At 48.1% G+C, this 20,000-nt stretch overlaps 1 protein-coding gene and 1 pseudogene across 1 annotated transcript in view; one reads left to right on the forward strand and one right to left on the reverse strand.

The window, feature by feature from the left end:
• Positions 1–292: 292 nt before the first annotated feature.
• LOC106599175 (60S ribosomal protein L9-like) lies at positions 293–7,356 on the reverse strand (annotated as a pseudogene).
• Positions 7,357–8,411: 1,055 nt separating this feature from the next.
• LOC106594448 (lipoyl synthase, mitochondrial) overlaps positions 8,412–20,000 on the forward strand; it is a 20,777-nt gene continuing 9,188 nt past the window's right edge. The window contains exons 1-2 of the mRNA XM_045712820.1: positions 8,412–8,559; positions 8,889–9,070. Coding sequence (XP_045568776.1) covers positions 8,476–8,559; positions 8,889–9,070 — 266 coding nt within the window. The 5' untranslated portion in view covers positions 8,412–8,475. The remainder of the gene's footprint in view (positions 8,560–8,888; positions 9,071–20,000) is intronic.

A 20,000-nucleotide genomic window follows, 5' to 3' on the forward strand; every position in this document is an offset into this window, starting at 1 on the left:
TTGTCAGTGGACTGCCTGGTGGCTAAGAGATGGGAAATGCGCGTTCACGAGACCTCGCCATTTTTTCTCTTCCTTTTTGAATGAATACAACGTTGTCCGGTTGGAATATTATCGCTATTTTACGAGAAAAATACCATAAAGATTGATTTTAAACAGCGTTTGACATGCTTCTAAGTACAGTAATGGAACATTTTGAAATGTTTTGTCTCGAAATGCGCTCGCGCGTTACCCTTTGGATAGTGACCTGAACGCACAAACAAAACGGAGATATTTGGACATAACTATGGATTATTTGGAACAAAAACAACATTTGTTGTTGAAGTAGGATTCCTGGGAGTGCATTCTGACGAAGAACAGCAAAGGTAATCAAATTTATCTAGGTCCCGTCTCACCCTGTCCCATCTCAGACTCACCCTGTCTCATGCGGACGCGACGGATGTATTTCTCCCCCAGGAAGTTCCTGATCTCCACCAGAGCGCCACTCTCCTGCATCACAACGTTGATGGGGAAATGGGCGTACACCGATCGCATCTTATAGCGGAAACCCTGGAGAGAGGAGAGAGCGTTATAGAGCAACAAGCAGCCAGGGTATCACCATGGTAACTAACAGAGACGGGTCAACACTCACCATGGTAACTAACAGAGACAGGTCCAACACTCACCATGGTAACTAACAGACAGGTCCAACACTCACCATGGTAACTAACAGAGACAGGACCAACACTCACCATGGTAACTAACAGAGACAGGTCAACACTCACCATGGTAACTAACAGAGACAGGACCAACACTCACCATGGTAACTAACAGAGACAGGTCAACACTCACCATGGTAACTAACAGAGACAGGTCCAACACTCACCATGGTAACTAACAGAGACAGGTCAACACTCACCATGGTAACTAACAGAGACAGGTCCAACACTCACCATGGTAACTAACAGAGACAGGACCAACACTCACCATGGTAACTAACAGAGACAGGTCCAACACTCACCATGGTAACTAACAGAGACAGGACCAACACTCACCATGGTAACTAACAGAGACAGGTCAACACTCACCATGGTAACTAACAGACAGGACCAACACTCACCATGGTAACTAACAGAGACGGGTCAACACTCACTATGGTAACTAACAGAGACAGGTCCAACACTCACCATGGTAACTAACAGAGACAGGTCCAACACTCACCATGGTAACTAACAGAGACAGGTCAACACTCACCATGGTAACTAACAGAGACAGGTCCAACACTCACCATGGTAACTAACAGAGACAGGTCTAACACTCACCATGGTAACTAACAGAGACAGGACCAACACTCACCATGGTAACTAACAGAGACAGGTCAACAATCACCATGGTAACTAACAGAGACAGGACCAACACTCACCATGGTAACTAACAGAGACAGGTCCAACACTCACCATGGTAACTAACAGAGACAGGTCCAACACTCACCATGGTAACTAACAGAGACAGGACCAACACTCACCATGGTAACTAACAGAGACAGGTCCAACACTCACCATGGTAACTAACAGAGACAGGTCAACACTCACCATGGTAACTAACAGAGACAGGACCAACACTCACCATGGTAACTAACAGAGACGGGTCAACACTCACCATGGTAACTAACAGAGACGGGTCCAACACTCACCATGGTAACTAACAGAGACGGGTCAACACTCACCATGGTAACTAACAGAGACAGGTCAACACTCACCATGGTAACTAACAGAGACAGGTCCAACACTCACCATGGTAACTAACAGAGACAGGTCCAACACTCACCATGGTAACTAACAGAGACAGGTCAACACTCACCATGGTAACTAACAGAGACAGGACCAACACTCACCATGGTAACTAACAGAGACAGGTCCAACACTCACCATGGTAACTAACAGAGACAGGTCCAACACTCACCATGGTAACTAACAGAGACAGGTCAACACTCACCATGGTAACTAACAGAGACAGGACCAACACTCACCATGGTAACTAACAGAGACGGGTCAACACTCACCATGGTAACTAACAGAGACAGGACCAACACTCACCATGGTAACTAACAGAGACGGGTCAACACTCACCATGGTAACTAACAGAGACAGGTCAACACTCACCATGGTAACTAACAGAGACCGGACCAACACTCACCATGGTAACTAACAGAGACAGGTCCAACACTCACCATGGTAACTAACAGAGACAGGTCCAACACTCACCATGGTAACTAACAGAGACAGGTCCAACACTCACCATGGTAACTAACAGAGACAGGTCCAACACTCACCATGGTAACTAACAGAGACGGGTCAACACTCACCATGGTAACTAACAGAGACAGGACCAACACTCACCATGGTAACTAACAGAGACAGGACCAACACTCACCATGGTAACTAACAGAGACAGGTCAACACTCACCATGGTAACTAACAGAGACAGGTCAACACTCACCATGGTAACTAACAGAGACAGGTCCAACACTCACCATGGTAACCCCTTTGATCATGTTCTGGACGTGACTGCAGATGGTTCTGACTGTCGCCAGCTCCTTCCTGTTGCCCCACCATTTATCCACACGCAGCTGGAACACAGAGAGACGAGGGATATATTGCACCACCAGAACTATCCGTTAGGAACGATTCACTACACCGTTAAAAAAAAATCTGGTTATTACACCAAAACTACCATCACCCCAAAACAGTTACTAAGTGCAGTTCACTACAGAAATGAAATCAGGGATATACATTTAAAAACACCACATAAAATGTAGAAGAACCAGAAAAAAATAAATGTTTTATTTTCCCCCCAAAAAATTATTTGAGATAAAAGCCTATTAGGTCGATATGAACTCTTTCATTTTAACCTTTATTTATCTAGGCAAGTCAGTTAAGAACAAATTATTATTTTCTCTTAACTACTGTTGAAACACACTAATATTTAACACTAAATACATTCGTTTATTGGGGCGGCGGGTAACCTAGTGGATAGAGGAGGAGGCAGGTAGCCTAGTGGTTAGAGGAGGAGGCAGGTAGCCTAGTGGTTAGAGGAGGAGGCAGGTAGCCTAGTGGTTAGAGGAGGAGGCAGGTAGCCTAGTGGTTAGAGGAGGAGGCAGGTAGCCTAGTGGTTAGAGGAGGAGGCAGGTAGCCTAGTGGTTAGAGGAGGAGGCAGGTAGCCTAGTGGTTAGAGGAGGAGGCAGGTAGCCTAGTGGTTAGAGGAGGAGGCAGGTAGCCTAGTGGTTAGAGGAGGAGGCGGGTAGCCTAGTGGTTAGAGGAGGAGGCGGGTAGCCTAGTGGTTAGAGGAGGAGGCGGGTAGCCTAGTGGTTAGAGGAGGAGGCGGGTAGCCTAGTGGTTAGAGGAGGAGGCAGGTAGCCTAGTGGTTAGAGGAGGAGGCAGGTAGCCTAGTGGTTAGAGGAGGAGGCAGGTAGCCTAGTGGTTAGAGGAGGAGGCAGGTAGCCTAGTGGTTAGAGGAGGAGGCAGGTAGCCTAGTGGTTAGAGGAGGCAGGTAGTCTAGTGGTTAGAGGAGGAGGCAGGTAGCCTAGTGGTTAGAGGAGGAGGCAGGTAGTCTAGTGGTTAGAGGAGGAGGCAGGTAGCCTAGTGGTTAGAGGAGGAGGCAGGTAGCCTAGTGGTTAGAGGAGGAGGCAGGGAGCCTAGTGGTTAGAGGAGGAGGCAGGGAGCCTAGTGGATAGAGGAGGAGGCAGGTAGCCTAGTGGTTAGAGGAGGCAGGTAGCCTAGTGGTTAGAGGAGGAGGCAGGTAGCCTAGTGGTTAGAGGAGGAGGCAGGTAGCCTAGTGGTTAGAGGAGGAGGCAGGTAGCCTAGTGGTTAGAGGAGGAGGCAGGTAGCCTAGTGGTTAGAGGAGGAGGCAGGTAGCCTAGTGGTTAGAGGAGGAGGCGGGTAGCCTAGTGGTTAGAGGAGGAGGCGGGTAGCCTAGTGGTTAGAGGAGGAGGCAGGTAGCCTAGTGGTTAGAGGAGGAGGCAGGTAGCCTAGTGGTTAGAGGAGGAGGCAGGTAGCCTAGTGGTTAGAGGAGGAGGCAGGTAGCCTAGTGGTTAGAGGAGGCAGGTAGCCTAGTGGTTAGAGGAGGCAGGTAGCCTAGTGGTTAGAGGAGGAGGCGGGTAGCCTAGTGGTTAGAGGAGGAGGCGGGTAGCCTAGTGGTTAGTGGAGGAGGCGGGTAGCCTAGTGGTTAGAGGAGGAGGCAGGTAGCCTAGTGGTTAGAGGAGGAGGCAGGTAGCCTAGTGGTTAGAGGAGGAGGCAGGTAGCCTAGTGGTTAGAGGAGGAGGCAGGTAGCCTAGTGGTTAGAGGAGGAGGCAGGTAGCCTAGTGGTTAGAGGAGGCAGGTAGCCTAGTGGTTGAGAGGAGGCAGGTAGCCTAGTGGTTAGAGGAGGCAGGTAGCCTAGTGGTTAGAGGAGGAGGCGGGTAGCCTAGTGGTTAGAGGAGGAGGCGGGTAGCCTAGTGGTTAGAGGAGGAGGCGGGTAGCCTAGTGGTTAGAGGAGGAGGCGGGTAGCCTAGTGGTTAGAGGAGGAGGCGGGTAGCCTAGTGGTTAGAGGAGGAGGCAGGTAGCCTAGTGGTTAGAGGAGGAGGCAGGTAGCCTAGTGGTTAGAGGAGGAGGCAGGTAGCCTAGTGGTTAGAGGAGGAGGCAGGTAGCCTAGTGGTTAGAGGAGGCAGGTAGTCTAGTGGTTAGAGGAGGAGGCAGGTAGCCTAGTGGTTAGAGGAGGAGGCAGGTAGCCTAGTGGTTAGAGGAGGAGGCAGGTAGCCTAGTGGTTAGAGGAGGAGGCAGGTAGCCTAGTGGATAGAGGAGGAGGCAGGTAGCCTAGTGGTTAGAGGAGGCAGGTAGCCTAGTGGTTAGAGGAGGCAGGTAGCCTAGTGGTTAGAGGAGGCAGGTAGCCTAGTGGTTGAGGAGGAGGCAGGTAGCCTAGTGGTTAGAGGAGGAGGCAGGTAGCCTAGTGGTTAGAGGAGGAGGCAGGTAGCCTAGTGGTTAGAGGAGGAGGCAGGTAGCCTAGTGGTTAGAGGAGGAGGCAGGTAGCCTAGTGGTTAGAGGAGGAGGCAGGTAGCCTAGTGGTTAGAGGAGGAGGCAGGTAGCCTAGTGGTTAGAGGAGGAGGCGGGTAGCCTAGTGGTTAGAGGAGGAGGCAGGTAGTCTAGTGGTTAGAGGAGGAGGCAGGTAGCCTAGTGGTTAGAGGAGGAGGCAGGTAATGTGTGGGTGGGTGGCAGAATTTGGGGTTGTAACTTTCAAGGGATATGTTGTGTTTTGGGGGACTGTGAAGTCATGTCTTTCATAGACTCCTGGTGGGTCTGCAGCCTAAAACACAAAGGCTACTGTGTTCAGGAACTGTTGCCTGTAGAAACAACTGTTGTGTAAACAATAGCAGGGTATTAATACCTCTCACTATATAAGGGACATGTATAAACAATAGCAGGGTATTAATACCTCTCACTATATAAGGGACATGTATAAACAATAGCAGGGTATTAATACCTCTCACTATATAAGGGACATGTATAAACAATAGCAGGGTATTAATACCTCTCACTATATAAGGGACATGTATAAACAATAGCAGGGTATTAATACCTCTCACTATATAAGGGACATGTATAAACAATAGCAGGGTATTAATACCTCTCACTATATAAGGGACATGTATAAACAATAGCAGGGTATTAATACCTCTCACTATATAAGGGACATGTATAAACAATAGCAGGGTATTAATACCTCTCACTATATAAGGGACATGTATAAACAATAGCAGGGTATTAATACCTCTCACTATATAAGGGACATGTATAAACAATAGCAGGGTATTAATACCTCTCACTATATAAGGGACATGTATAAACAATAGCAGGGTATTATTACCTCTCACTATATAAGGGACATGTATAAACAATAGCAGGGTATTAATACCTCTCACTATATAAGGGACATGTATAAACAATAGCAGGGTATTAATACCTCTCACTATATAAGGGACATGTATAAACAATAGCAGGGTATTAATACCTCTCACTATATAAGGGACATGTATAAACAATAGCAGGGTATTAATACCTCTCACTATATAAGGGACATGTATAAACAATAGCAGGGTATTAATACCTCTCACTATATAAGGGACATGTATAAACAATAGCAGGGTATTAATACCTCTCACTATATAAGGGACATGTATAAACAATAGCAGGGTATTAATACCTCTCACTATATAAGGGACATGTATAAACAATAGCAGGGTATTAATACCTCTCACTATATAAGGGACATGTATAAACAATAGCAGGGTATTAATACCTCTCACTATATAAGGGACATGTATAAACAATAGCAGGGTATTAATACCTCTCACTATATAAGGGACATGTATAAACAATAGCAGGGTATTAATACCTCTCACTATATAAGGGACAAACACACCAGTGTACCCTGAAATCAGAGGATATTTGCAGCGGCTTGATTAATTAAAGATTTCTATATATAAATATAAATAGTCTTTCCTTAAGTTTCCCACCACATATAGGTTCTATCTCTTGACCTGGTTGGGCTACAAAGCAGGCCGTTGGCTGTAGTGATGGTAAACAATATTAGCACTACTGGTTTCTCTAGTGCCGCTCTCTGAAACAGTACAGTTATTATCTGGGACTTTAAAAAAAAAATCTCTTTCCCATAGTCACACATAACCCCTCCTCCCCCCCAAAAATACACCTGGTCGCACAGCAAAATATTTCATCCCATTTTAGAGCCCTGAGCATGATGGGTAAAGTGCATTAAAGTGTAAGGATGCAGCCATTGCCAAGTATTTCTATACAAAGTGTCCAAACCTTTTTGTGCGTCTTGCCCAGCAGGCTGAGTTCCAGGTTGATGTGGTTGAACTCTCGACGGAGAACCCCCGGGGACCCTTGACGATGACAGTCCGTCCCTTCAACCTCACCTCGACTGGGGGCACGGCAGAGACGACAACAGGGGTTACACACACACACACACACACACAACCAGTAACTAGCTAGACAATCTGAACCACGTCACTAGAATATATGTCATTAAAACCCAACTGTAGTCAGGATAAAATGCTGGATTGACAGAGAGACGGGCACCAGCGATACCTCTTGAGGTTGGCAGCCAGAGACCGACTGACTACAGTACCTTAGTGTTCAATTAAACAACAAAGGCATTTAAGTTAGTGTAGTCCTTTTCTGGGGGCTGAACCAATAACTCGCTATGTAACGTAGGTAAACATTTGACACTAGTTTGGTTAAAAACAATTCCTATTTTTATTAAAACAAGTGGTTAAACTTACCACCGTCGGGGATATCCACAGTCTGGTTACTGAGAATGGTCTTCATTCTGGGGTTAGACAGAGAGTAAAGTTAGGTGGAGTTGGGAGATTGCAATACAGAATGTTAATTCATTTAATAACGTTAAGGAGCGGATTAGGGATTTCAGGGCGAGTTTTATAACTACTTTAGTTAGCTAACATCGTGTGTGTGTGTGTGTGCTGCACGACTTATAATTATTTAGTTAGCCGGTTGACAAATGTCCTACAATACGCAAATCGGTCCATAAACAGTCGACTGTCCAAATTAAACCGTAGAGTCGTAAAACGTTAATAAAAAAAACGCAGGAAGGCAACGTTTAACAGCTAGCCGACTATAACAGGCATGCAAAAACTAACGTTAGCGATCCGCACGGCTAACAACTTTTATAAACCTACACTACTGTCATTGAAACGGTCTGAAATAATGCTTACATTGTACATACAAGACAAAACGTTATATATGTTACACACATCGAGCATTATTCACGTTGCCCTGGCTACTAAAATGACAAGATGGACAGGCATGGGGGGGATTTGGGCCCAGGACAAGGGGGGTCTGGTGGGGCAAAAACAAACTATATAGTTATGGTGGGGGGGAAATAACAAATGCGAAATTTCAATATACATATAGTAAATTCGTAATGGTGAAAAAAAATAGGCGTTTTAGATACCGAGGAACATAGATGGAGTTAGATTTTTGTTGCGGTAGAAAAATGATCCAACCATTTCTTACCTCGCCGGTAGTAGAGGAAAGGAGGAAGGAAGGACGTCAGCGCGCAATTGTAGTCTTCGTACGTGCTTGACGCCGTCAAGCGTGCTTTACGCCGTCAGCGTGCTTTACGCCGTCACCATGCTACGCGTTTATTCAGACGTAACTAAACGATTGATGATGAGCAAAAATACTTCGATATATTGATAAATTAATTATACGCCTTTGGTTCCCCAGAAAGAAAAAAAACACATCGCATTTAGAATTAAATCTGGATATAAAAAAGAATCGAGATCAATTGATTAATTAAGTCGTTTATAAAATTATTATAATTATATATATATATATATTTTTTTTTAATGCCAGGCCTAAGTACTCGCACCCAGAGAAATGTTTTTGTCAATGACAGACGTCTAGCAGACGTTAGTTAGGTAATGTCATGGCTTTGGTCAAGCAAAGTTGTTTTATTGCGGGTCGTTTCTCCAACAACAACCGGTGGTTGAGTCCCAAATGCAACACACGTGTAAGTACATCTACTTGACCGGACTGCAACGATATCACTGAAATGTCTCTTTGTTTTTTACAATGTTTATACTAGCTAGCTAAGTATGGCTAATGCTAACATAACTAACTGATTGGCCGCTGGCCTTGGGTTACTTAGCTAATACGAGTTAGCATACTAGCTAAGATTCATACTAACAACTAACGTTAATATGAATCCTTATCTTGTTCTTGATATCACACATTTTGTTGTTGTTGTTGTTGATGTTGACATGCTACATCTTATTTTGTTGGAAGCATTTAACAACAACTGTCCTCATTGTGGATAATTCCTATCCGGTCCGTGGGTAGGTGTACTCCGCCAGCGGACTGACCACAGCGGTCAGGTCATCCCAGGTACAGGCACAGAAAGACCGCAAGAAGGAGCTGGTCCATGACGGGCCCGACCTCCAGGACTTTATATCCGGAGAGCTGTCTGAGAAGAACAATTGGGAAGAGTACAGGGGTAACCTGAAGAGACAGAAGGGAGAGAGGTGGGAAAATAGGTTCCTTATATATATTCATGCTTCCTAAACGGTACTCTATTCCCTATGTAGTGCACTACGTTTGACTCTGGTCCCATGTGGCTCTAGTCAAGATATAAGGGAATAAGGTGTCACATGGTACAGGACCTGTGTGTGAATCTAAAGACATTTGTTTGCACTACTTAGGCACTCAGTATAGTGCACTACCTAGGCACCCTATTCCCTATATACAGTATAGTGCACTACCTAGGCACCCTATTCCCTATATACAGTATAGTGCACTACCTAGGCACCCTATTCCCTATATACAGTATAGTGCACTGCTTAGGCACCCTATATACAGTATAGTGCACTACCTAGGCACCCTATTCCCTATATACAGTATAGTGCACTACTATTCCCTATATACAGTTTATTTTAATGTAAACCTTTATTTAACTAGGCAAGTCAGTTAAGAATACGGGGCCTGGGATTAAAAATAATAATTATAGGACAAAACACACATCATGACAAGAGAGACACCACACCACAACACAACACAACACAACACAACACAACACAACATAAAGAGAGACAACACAACACAACATAAAGAGAGACAACACAACACAACATAAAGAGAGACAACACAACATAAAGAGAGACAACACAACACAACATAAAGAGAGACCTAAGACAACAACACAGCATGGTAGCAACACAACACAACATAAAGAGAGACAACACAACACAACATAAAGAGAGACAACACAACACAACATAAAGAGAGACCTAAGACAACAACACAGCAAGGCAGCAACACAACACAACACAACATAAAGAGAGACCTAAGACAACAACACAGCAAGGTAGCAACACAACACAACACAACATAAAGAGAGACCTAAGACAACAACACAGCAAGGCAGCAACACAACACAACACAACATAAAGAGAGACCTAAGACAACAACACAGCAAGGTAGCAACACAACACAACACAACATAAAGAGAGACCTAAGACAACAACACAGCAAGGTAGCAACACAACAACACAGCAAGGTAGCAACACAACACAACACAACATAAAGAGAGACCTAAGACAACAACACAGCAAGGTAGCAACATGACAACACAGCAAGGTAGCAACACAACATGACAACACAGCAAGGTAGCAACACAGCATGGTAGCAACACAACAACACATGACGGTAGCAACACAACACAACACAACATAAAGAGAGACCTAAGACAACAACACAGCAAGGTAGCAACACAACATGACAACACAGCATGGTAGTAACACAACATGACAACACAACATGGTAGCAACACAGCATGGTAACAACACAACACAACATAAAGAGAGACCTAAGACAACAACACAGCAAGGTAGCAACACAACATGACAACACAGCATGGTAGCAACACAACATGACAACACAGCATGGTAGAAACACAACATGACAACACAGCATGGTAGCAACACAACATGACAACACAGCATGGTAGCAACACAACATGACAACACAGCATGGTAGCAATACAACATGACAACACAGCATGGTAGCAACACAACATGACAACATGGTAGCAACACAACATGGTAGCAACACAACATGGTAGCAACGCAACACAGCATGGTAGCAACACAACATGACAACACAGCATGGTAGCAACACAACATGGTAGAAACACAACATGGTAGAAACACAACATGACAACACAGCATGGTAGCAACACAACATGACAACATGGTAGCAACATGACAACAACATGGTAGCAGAACAAAACATGGTACAAACATTATTGGGCCACAGACAACAGCACAAAGGGTCAAAGAAGGTTGAGACAACAATACATCACACAAAGCAGCCACAACTGTCAGTAAGACTGTCCATGATTTGAGTCTTTGAATGAAGAGATGGAGATAAAACTGTCCAGTTTGAGTGTTTGTTGCAGCTCGTTCCAGTCGTTAGCTGCAGCGAACTGAAAAGACCAGCTTAGCCTAGTAATTACCTAGTTAGCTAGCAAAGTCACTCAAACTAATTGTGCTAATAAAAATTGTAGTTTGTTTGTTTACCAGTCCTCCTACTAACTTGAAATGGTTCTAACCAGGTTAAGTATGCTAACCAGGTTAAGTATGCTAACCAGGTTAAATATGCTATTCAGGTTAAGTATGCTAATCAGGTTAAGTATGATTGAATAAGTATCTTTCTAAATGTGTGACTGCCTTCATCAAGTAACCAATCAGCTGTCTGACAGCACGGTCATTATGTAGCCAATCAGCTGTCTGACAGCACGGTCATTATGTAGCCAATCAGCTGTCTGACAGCACGGTCATTATGTAGCCAATCAGCTGTCTGACAGCACGGTCATTATGTAACCAATCAGCTGTCTGACAGCACGGTCATTATGTAACCAATCAGCTGTCTGACAGCACCTCACCTGGTTCAGAGTGTGACTCTGTGACTGTACTGTCTGGTCTCCTCCTCTCTTCGTCTGTGACTGTACTGTCTGGTCCTCCTCCTCTCTTCGTCTGTGACTGTACTGTCTGGTCTCCTCCTCCTCTCTTCGTCTGTGACTGTACTGTCTGGTCTCCTCTCTTCGTCTGTGACTGTACTGTCTGGTCTCCTCTCTTCGTCTGTGACTGTACTGTCTGGTCTCCTCTCTTCGTCTGTGACTGTACTGTCTGGTCTCCTCTCTTCGTCTGTGACTGTACTGTCTGGTCTCCTCCTCTCTTCGTCTGTGACTGTACTGTCTGGTCTCCTCTCTTCGTCTGTGACTGTACTGTCTGGTCTCCTCTCTTCGTCTGTGACTGTACTGTCTGGTCTCCTCCTCTCTTCGTCTGTGACTGTACTGTCTGGTCTCCTCCTCTCTTCGTCTGTGACTGTACTGTCTGGTCTCCTCCTCTCTTCGTCTGTGACTGTACTGTCTGGTCTCCTCCTCTCTTCGTCTGTGACTGTACTGTCTGGTCTCCTCCTCTCTTCGTCTGTGACTGTACTGTCTGGTCTCCTCCTCTCTTCGTCTGTGACTGTACTGTCTGGTCTCCTCTCTTCGTCTGTGACTGTACTGTCTGGTCTCCTCCTCTCTTCGTCTGTGACTGTACTGTATGGTCTCCTCCTCTCTTCGTCTGTGACTGTACTGTCTGGTCTCCTCTCTTCGTCTGTGACTGTACTGTCTGGTCTCCTCCTCTCTTCGTCTGTGACTGTGCTGTCTGGTCTCCTCTCTTCGTCTGTGACTGTACTGTACTGTCTCCTCCTCTCTTCGTCTGTGACTGTACTGTCTGGTCTCCTCCTCTTCGTCTGTGACTGTACTGTCTGGTCTCCTCCTCCTCTCTTCGTCTGTGACTGTACTGTCTGGTCTCCTCCTCTCTTCGTCTGTGACTGTACTGTATGGTCTCCTCCTCTCTTCGTCTGTGACTGTACTGTCTGGTCCTCCTCCTCTCTTCGTCTGTGACTGTACTGTCTGGTTCTCCTCCTCTCTTCGTCTGTGACTGTGCTGTCTGGTCTCCTCTCTTCGTCTGTGACTGTACTGTACTGTCTCCTCCTCTCTTCGTCTGTGACTGTACTGTCTGGTCTCCTCCTCTTCGTCTGTGACTGTACTGTCTGGTCTCCTCCTCCTCTCTTCGTCTGTGACTGTACTGTCTGGTCTCCTCCTCTCTTCGTCTGTGACTGTACTGTCTGGTCTCCTCCTCTTCGTCTGTGACTGTACTGTCTGGTCTCCTCCTCCTCTCTTCGTCTGTGACTGTGCTGTCTGGTCTCTCCTCCTCTCTTCGTCTGTGACTGTACTGTCTGGTCTCCTCTCTTCGTCTGTGACTGTACTGTCTGGTCTCCTCCTCTCTTCGTCTGTGACTGTACTGTCTGGTCTCCTCCTCTCTTCGTCTGTGACTGTACTGTCTGGTCTCCTCCTCTCTTCGTCTGTGACTGTACTGTCTGGTCTCCTCCTCTCTTCGTCTGTGACTGTACTGTCTGGTCTCCTCCTCTCTTCGTCTGTGACTGTACTGTCTGGTCTCCTCCTCTCTTCGTCTGTGACTGTGCTGTCTGGTCTCCTCCTCTCTTCGTCTGTGACTGTACTGTCTGGTCTCCTCCTCTCTTCGTCTGTGACTGTACTGTCTGGTCTCCTCTCTTCGTCTGTGACTGTACTGTCTGGTCTCCTCCTCTTCGTCTGTGACTGTACTGTCTGGTCTCCTCTCTTCGTCTGTGACTGTACTGTCTGGTCTCCTCTCTTCGTCTGTGACTGTACTGTCTGGTCTCCTCTCTTCGTCTGTGACTGTACTGTCTGGTCTCCTCTCTTCGTCTGTGACTGTACTGTCTGGTCTCCTCTCTTCGTCTGTGACTGTACTGTCTGGTCTCCTCCTCTCTTCGTCTGTGACTGTACTGTCTGGTCTCCTCTCTTCGTCTGTGACTGTACTGTCTGGTCTCCTCCTCTTCGTCTGTGACTGTACTGTCTGGTCTCCTCTCTTCGTCTGTGACTGTACTGTCTGGTCTCCTCTCTTCGTCTGTGACTGTACTGTCTGGTCTCCTCTCTTCGTCTGTGACTGTACTGTCTGGTCTCCTCTCTTCGTCTGTGACTGTACTGTCTGGTCTCCTCCTCTCTTCGTCTGTGACTGTACTGTCTGGTCTCCTCCTCTCTTCGTCTGTGACTGTACTGTCTGGTCTCCTCCTCTCTTCGTCTGTGACTGTACTGTCTGGTCTCCTCCTCTCTTCGTCTGTGACTGTACTGTCTGGTCTCCTCCTCTCTTCGTCTGTGACTGTACTGTCTGGTCTCCTCCTCTCTTCGTCTGTGACTGTACTGTCTGGTCTCCTCCTCTCTTCGTCTGTGACTGTACTGTCTGGTCTCCTCCTCTCTTCGTCTGTGACTGTACTGTCTGGTCTCCTCCTCTCTTCGTCTGTGACTGTACTGTCTGGTCTCCTCCTCTCTTCGTCTGTGACTGTACTGTCTGGTCTCCTCCTCCTCTCTTCGTCTGTGACTGTACTGTCTGGTCTCCTCCTCCTCTCTTCGTCTGTGACTGTACTGTCTGGTCTCCTCCTCCTCTCTTCGTCTGTGACTGTACTGTCTGTCTCCTCTCTTCGTCTGTGACTGTACTGTCTGGTCTCCTCTCTTCGTCTGTGACTGTACTGTCTGGTCTCCTCCTCTTCGTCTGTGACTGTACTGTCTGGTCTCCTCTCTTCGTCTGTGACTGTACTGTCTGGTCTCCTCTCTTCGTCTGTGACTGTACTGTCTGGTCCTCCTCCTCTCTTCGTCTGTGACTGTACTGTCTGGTCTCCTCTCTTCGTCTGTGACTGTACTGTCTGGTCCTCCTCCTCTCTTCGTCTGTGACTGTACTGTCTGGTCTCCTCTCTTCGTCTGTGACTGTACTGTCTGGTCCTCCTCCTCTCTTCGTCTGTGACTGTACTGTCTGGTCTCCTCTCTTCGTCTGTGACTGTACTGTCTGGTCTCCTCTCTTCGTCTGTGACTGTACTGTCTGGTCTCCTCTCTTCGTCTGTGACTGTACTGTCTGGTCTCCTCTCTTCGTCTGTGACTGTACTGTCTGGTCTCCTCTCTTCGTCTGTGACTGTACTGTCTGGTCTCCTCTCTTCGTCTGTGACTGTACTGTCTGGTCTCCTCTCTTCGTCTGTGACTGTACTGTCTGGTCTCCTCTCTTCGTCTGTGACTGTACTGTCTGGTCTCCTCCTCTCTTCGTCTGTGACTGTACTGTCTGGTCTCCTCCTCTCTTCGTCTGTGACTGTACTGTCTGGTCTCCTCCTCTCTTCGTCTGTGACTGTACTGTCTGGTCTCCTCCTCTCTTCGTCTGTGACTGTACTGTCTGGTCTCCTCCTCTCTTCGTCTGTGACTGTACTGTCTGGTCTCCTCCTCTCTTCGTCTGTGACTGTACTGTCTGGTCTCCTCCTCTCTTCGTCTGTGACTGTACTGTCTGGTCTCCTCCTCTCTTCGTCTGTGACTGTACTGTCTGGTCTCCTCCTCTCTTCGTCTGTGACTGTACTGTATGGTCTCCTCCTCTCTTCGTCTGTGACTGTACTGTCTGGTCTCCTCTCTTCGTCTGTGACTGTACTGTCTGGTCTCCTCCTCTCTTCGTCTGTGACTGTGCTGTCTGGTCTCCTCTCTTCGTCTGTGACTGTACTGTCTGGTCTCCTCCTCCTCTCTTCGTCTGTGACTGTACTGTCTGGTCTCCTCCTCTTCGTCTGTGACTGTACTGTCTGGTCTCCTCCTCCTCTCTTCGTCTGTGACTGTACTGTCTGGTCTCCTCCTCCTCTCTTCGTCTGTGACTGTACTGTCTGGTCTCCTCTCTTCGTCTGTGACTGTACTGTCTGGTCTCCTCCTCTCTTCGTCTGTGACTGTACTGTCTGGTCTCCTCCTCTCTTCGTCTGTGACTGTACTGTCTGGTCTCCTCCTCTCTTCGTCTGTGACTGTACTGTCTGGTCTCCTCCTCTCTTCGTCTGTGACTGTGCTGTCTGGTCTCCTCCTCTCTTCGTCTGTGACTGTACTGTCTGGTCTCCTCCTCCTCTCTTCGTCTGTGACTGTACTGTCTGGTCTCCTCCTCTTCGTCTGTGACTGTACTGTCTGGTCTCCTCCTCCTCTCTTCGTCTGTGACTGTACTGTCTGGTCTCCTCCTCCTCTCTTCGTCTGTGACTGTACTGTCTGGTCTCCTCTCTTCGTCTGTGACTGTACTGTCTGGTCTCCTCCTCTCTTCGTCTGTGACTGTACTGTCTGGTCTCCTCCTCTCTTCGTCTGTGACTGTACTGTCTGGTCTCCTCCTCTCTTCGTCTGTGACTGTACTGTCTGGTCTCCTCCTCTCTTCGTCTGTGACTGTACTGTCTGGTCTCCTCTCTTCGTCTGTGACTGTACTGTCTGGTCTCCTCCTCTTCGTCTGTGACTGTACTGTCTGGTCTCCTCTCTTCGTCTGTGACTGTACTGTCTGGTCTCCTCTCTTCGTCTGTGACTGTACTGTCTGGTCTCCTCTCTTCGTCTGTGACTGTACTGTCTGGTCTCCTCTCTTCGTCTGTGACTGTACTGTCTGGTCTCCTCCTCCTCTCTTCATCTGTGACTGTACTGTCTGGTCTCCTCCTCTCTTCGTCTGTGACTGTACTGTCTGGTCTCCTCTCTTCGTCTGTGACTGTACTGTCTGGTCTCCTCTCTTCGTCTGTGACTGTACTGTCTGGTCTCCTCTCTTCGTCTGTGACTGTACTGTCTGGTCTCCTCCTCTTCGTCTGTGACTGTACTGTCTGGTCTCCTCTCTTCGTCTGTGACTGTACTGTCTGGTCTCCTCTCTTCGTCTGTGACTGTACTGTCTGGTCTCCTCTCTTCGTCTGTGACTGTACTGTCTGGTCTCCTCTCTTCGTCTGTGACTGTACTGTCTGGTCTCCTCCTCTCTTCGTCTGTGACTGTACTGTCTGGTCTCCTCCTCTCTTCGTCTGTGACTGTACTGTCTGGTCTCCTCCTCTCTTCGTCTGTGACTGTACTGTCTGGTCTCCTCCTCTCTTCGTCTGTGACTGTACTGTCTGGTACCCTCCTCTCTTCGTCTGTGACTGTACTGTCTGGTCTCCTCCTCTCTTCGTCTGTGACTGTACTGTCTGGTCTCCTCCTCTCTTCGTCTGTGACTGTACTGTCTGGTCTCCTCCTCTCTTCGTCTGTGACTGTACTGTCTGGTCTCCTCCTCTCTTCGTCTGTGACTGTACTGTCTGGTCTCCTCCTCTTCGTCTGTGACTGTACTGTCTGGTCTCCTCCTCCTCTCTTCGTCTGTGACTGTACTGTCTGGTCTCCTCCTCCTCTCTTCGTCTGTGACTGTACTGTCTGTCTCCTCCTCTTCGTCTGTGACTGTACTGTCTGGTCTCCTCTCTTCGTCTGTGACTGTACTGTCTGGTCTCCTCCTCTTCGTCTGTGACTGTACTGTCTGGTCTCCTCTCTTCGTCTGTGACTGTACTGTCTGGTCTCCTCTCTTCGTCTGTGACTGTACTGTCTGGTCCTCCTCCTCTCTTCGTCTGTGACTGTACTGTCTGGTCTCCTCTCTTCGTCTGTGACTGTACTGTCTGGTCCTCCTCCTCTCTTCGTCTGTGACTGTACTGTCTGGTCTCCTCTCTTCGTCTGTGACTGTACTGTCTGGTCTCCTCCTCTTCGTCTGTGACTGTACTGTCTGGTCTCCTCCTCCTCTCTTCGTCTGTGACTGTACTGTCTGGTCTCCTCCTCCTCTCTTCGTCTGTGACTGTACTGTCTGGTCTCCTCCTCCTCTCTTCGTCTGTGACTGTACTGTCTGGTCTCCTCCTCCTCTCTTCGTCTGTGACTGTACTGTCTGGTCTCCTCCTCCTCTCTTCGTCTGTGACTGTACTGTCTGGTCTCCTCTCTTCGTCTGTGACTGTACTGTCTGGTCTCCTCCTCTCTTCGTCTGTGACTGTACTGTCTGGTCTCCTCCTCTCTTCGTCTGTGACTGTACTGTCTGGTCTCCTCCTCTCTTCGTCTGTGACTGTACTGTCTGGTCTCCTCCTCTCTTCGTCTGTGACTGTACTGTCTGGTCTCCTCCTCTCTTCGTCTGTGACTGTGCTGTCTGGTCTCCTCCTCTCTTCGTCTGTGACTGTACTGTCTGGTCTCCTCCTCTCTTCGTCTGTGACTGTACTGTCTGGTCTCCTCTCTTCGTCTGTGACTGTACTGTCTGGTCTCCTCCTCTTCGTCTGTGACTGTACTGTCTGGTCTCCTCCTCTTCGTCTGTGACTGTACTGTCTGGTCTCCTCCTCTTCGTCTGTGACTGTACTGTCTGTCTCCTCCTCTTCGTCTGTGACTGTGCTGTCTGGTCTCCTCCTCTCTTCGTCTGTGACTGTGCTGTCTGGTCTCCTCCTCTCTTCGTCTGTGACTGTACTGTCTGGTCTCCTCTCTTCGTCTGACTGTACTGTCTGGTCTCCTCTCTTCGTCTGTGACTGTACTGTCTGTCTCCTCCTCTTCGTCTGTGACTGTACTGTCTGGTCTCCTCCTCTCTTCGTCTGTGACTGTACTGTCTGGTCTCCTCCTCTCTTCGTCTGTGACTGTACTGTCTGGTCTCCTCTCTTCGTCTGTGACTGTACTGTCTGGTCTCCTCCTCTTCGTCTGTGACTGTACTGTCTGGTCTCCTCCTCTCTTCGTCTGTGACTGTACTGTCTGGTCTCCTCCTCTCTTCGTCTGTGACTGTACTGTCTGGTCTCCTCCTCTTCGTCTGTGACTGTACTGTCTGGTCTCCTCCTCTTCGTCTGTGACTGTACTGTCTGGTCTCCTCTCTTCGTCTGTGACTGTACTGTCTGGTCTCCTCCTCTCTTCGTCTGTGACTGTACTGTCTGGTCTCCTCCTCTTCGTCTGTGACTGTACTGTCTGGTCTCCTCCTCTCTTCGTCTGTGACTGTACTGTCTGGTCTCCTCTCTTCGTCTGTGACTGTACTGTCTGGTCTCCTCCTCTCTTCGTCTGTGACTGTACTGTCTGGTCTCCTCCTCTCTTCGTCTGTGACTGTACTGTCTGGTCTCCTCCTCTCTTCGTCTGTGACTGTACTGTCTGGTCTCCTCCTCTCTTCGTCTGTGACTGTACTGTCTGGTCTCCTCCTCCTCGTCTGTGACTGTACTGTCTGTCTCCTCCTCTTCGTCTGTGACTGTGCTGTCTGGTCTCCTCCTCTCTTCGTCTGACTGTACTGTCTGGTCTCCTCCTCTCTTCGTCTGTGACTGTACTGTCTGGTCTCCTCCTCTTCGTCTGTGACTGTACTGTCTGGTCTCCTCCTCTCTTCGTCTGTGACTGTACTGTCTGGTCTCCTCCTCCTCGTCTGTGACTGTGCTGTCTGGTCTCCTCCTCTTCGTCTGACTGTACTGTCTGGTCTCCTCCTCTCTTCGTCTGTGACTGTACTGTCTGGTCTCCTCCTCTTCGTCTGTGACTGTACTGTCTGGTCTCCTCCTCTCTTCGTCTGTGACTGTACTGTCTGGTCTCCTCCTCCTCGTCTGTGACTGTACTGTCTGTCTCCTCCTCTTCGTCTGTGACTGTGCTGTCTGGTCTCCTCCTCTCTTTGTCTGACTGTACTGTCTGGTCTCCTCCTCTCTTCGTCTGTGACTGTACTGTCTGGTCTCCTCCTCTTCGTCTGTGACTGTACTGTCTGGTCTCCTCTCTTCGTCTGACTGTACTGTCTGGTCTCCTCTCTTCGTCTGTGACTGTACTGTCTGGTCTCCTCTCTTCGTCTGTGACTGTACTGTCTGGTCTCCTCCTCTCTTCGTCTGTGACTGTACTGTCTGGTCTCCTCCTCTCTTCGTCTGTGACTGTACTGTCTGGTCTCCTCCTCTTCGTCTGTGACTGTACTGTCTGTTCTCCTCTCTTCGTCTGTGACTGTACTGTCTGGTCTCCTCCTCCTCCTCTCTTCGTCTGTGACTGTACTGTCTGGTCTCCTCTCTTCGTCTGTGACTGTACTGTCTGGTCTCCTCTCTTCGTCTGTGACTGTACTGTCTGGTCTCCTCCTCTCTTCGTCTGTGACTGTACTGTCTGGTCTCCTCCTCCTCTCTTCATCTGTGACTGTACTGTCTGGTCTCCTCCTCCTCTCTTCATCTGTGACTGTACTGTCTGGTCTCCTCCTCCTCTCTTCATCTGTGACTCTACTGTCTGGTCTCCTCCTCCTCTCTTCATCTGTGACTCTACTGTCTGGTCTCCTCCTCTCTTCATCTGTGACTGTACTGTCTGGTCTCCTCCTCCTCTCTTCATCTGTGACTGTACTGTCTGGTCTCCTCCTCCTCTCTTCGTCTGTGACTGTACTGTCTGGTCCTCCTCCTCTCTTCATCTGTGACTGTACTGTCTGGTCTCCTCCTCCTCTCTTCATCTGTGACTGTACTGTCTGGTCTCCTCCTCCTCTCTTCATCTGTGACTGTACTGTCTGGTCTCCTCTCTTCGTCTGTGACTGTACTGTCTGGTCTCCTCCTCTTCGTCTGTGACTGTACTGTCTGGTCTCCTCCTCCTCTCTTCATCTGTGACTG

The sequence above is a fragment of the Salmo salar genome, unplaced genomic scaffold, assembly GCF_905237065.1.
Source record: "Salmo salar unplaced genomic scaffold, Ssal_v3.1, whole genome shotgun sequence".
Classification (NCBI taxonomy): domain Eukaryota; kingdom Metazoa; phylum Chordata; class Actinopteri; order Salmoniformes; family Salmonidae; genus Salmo; species Salmo salar.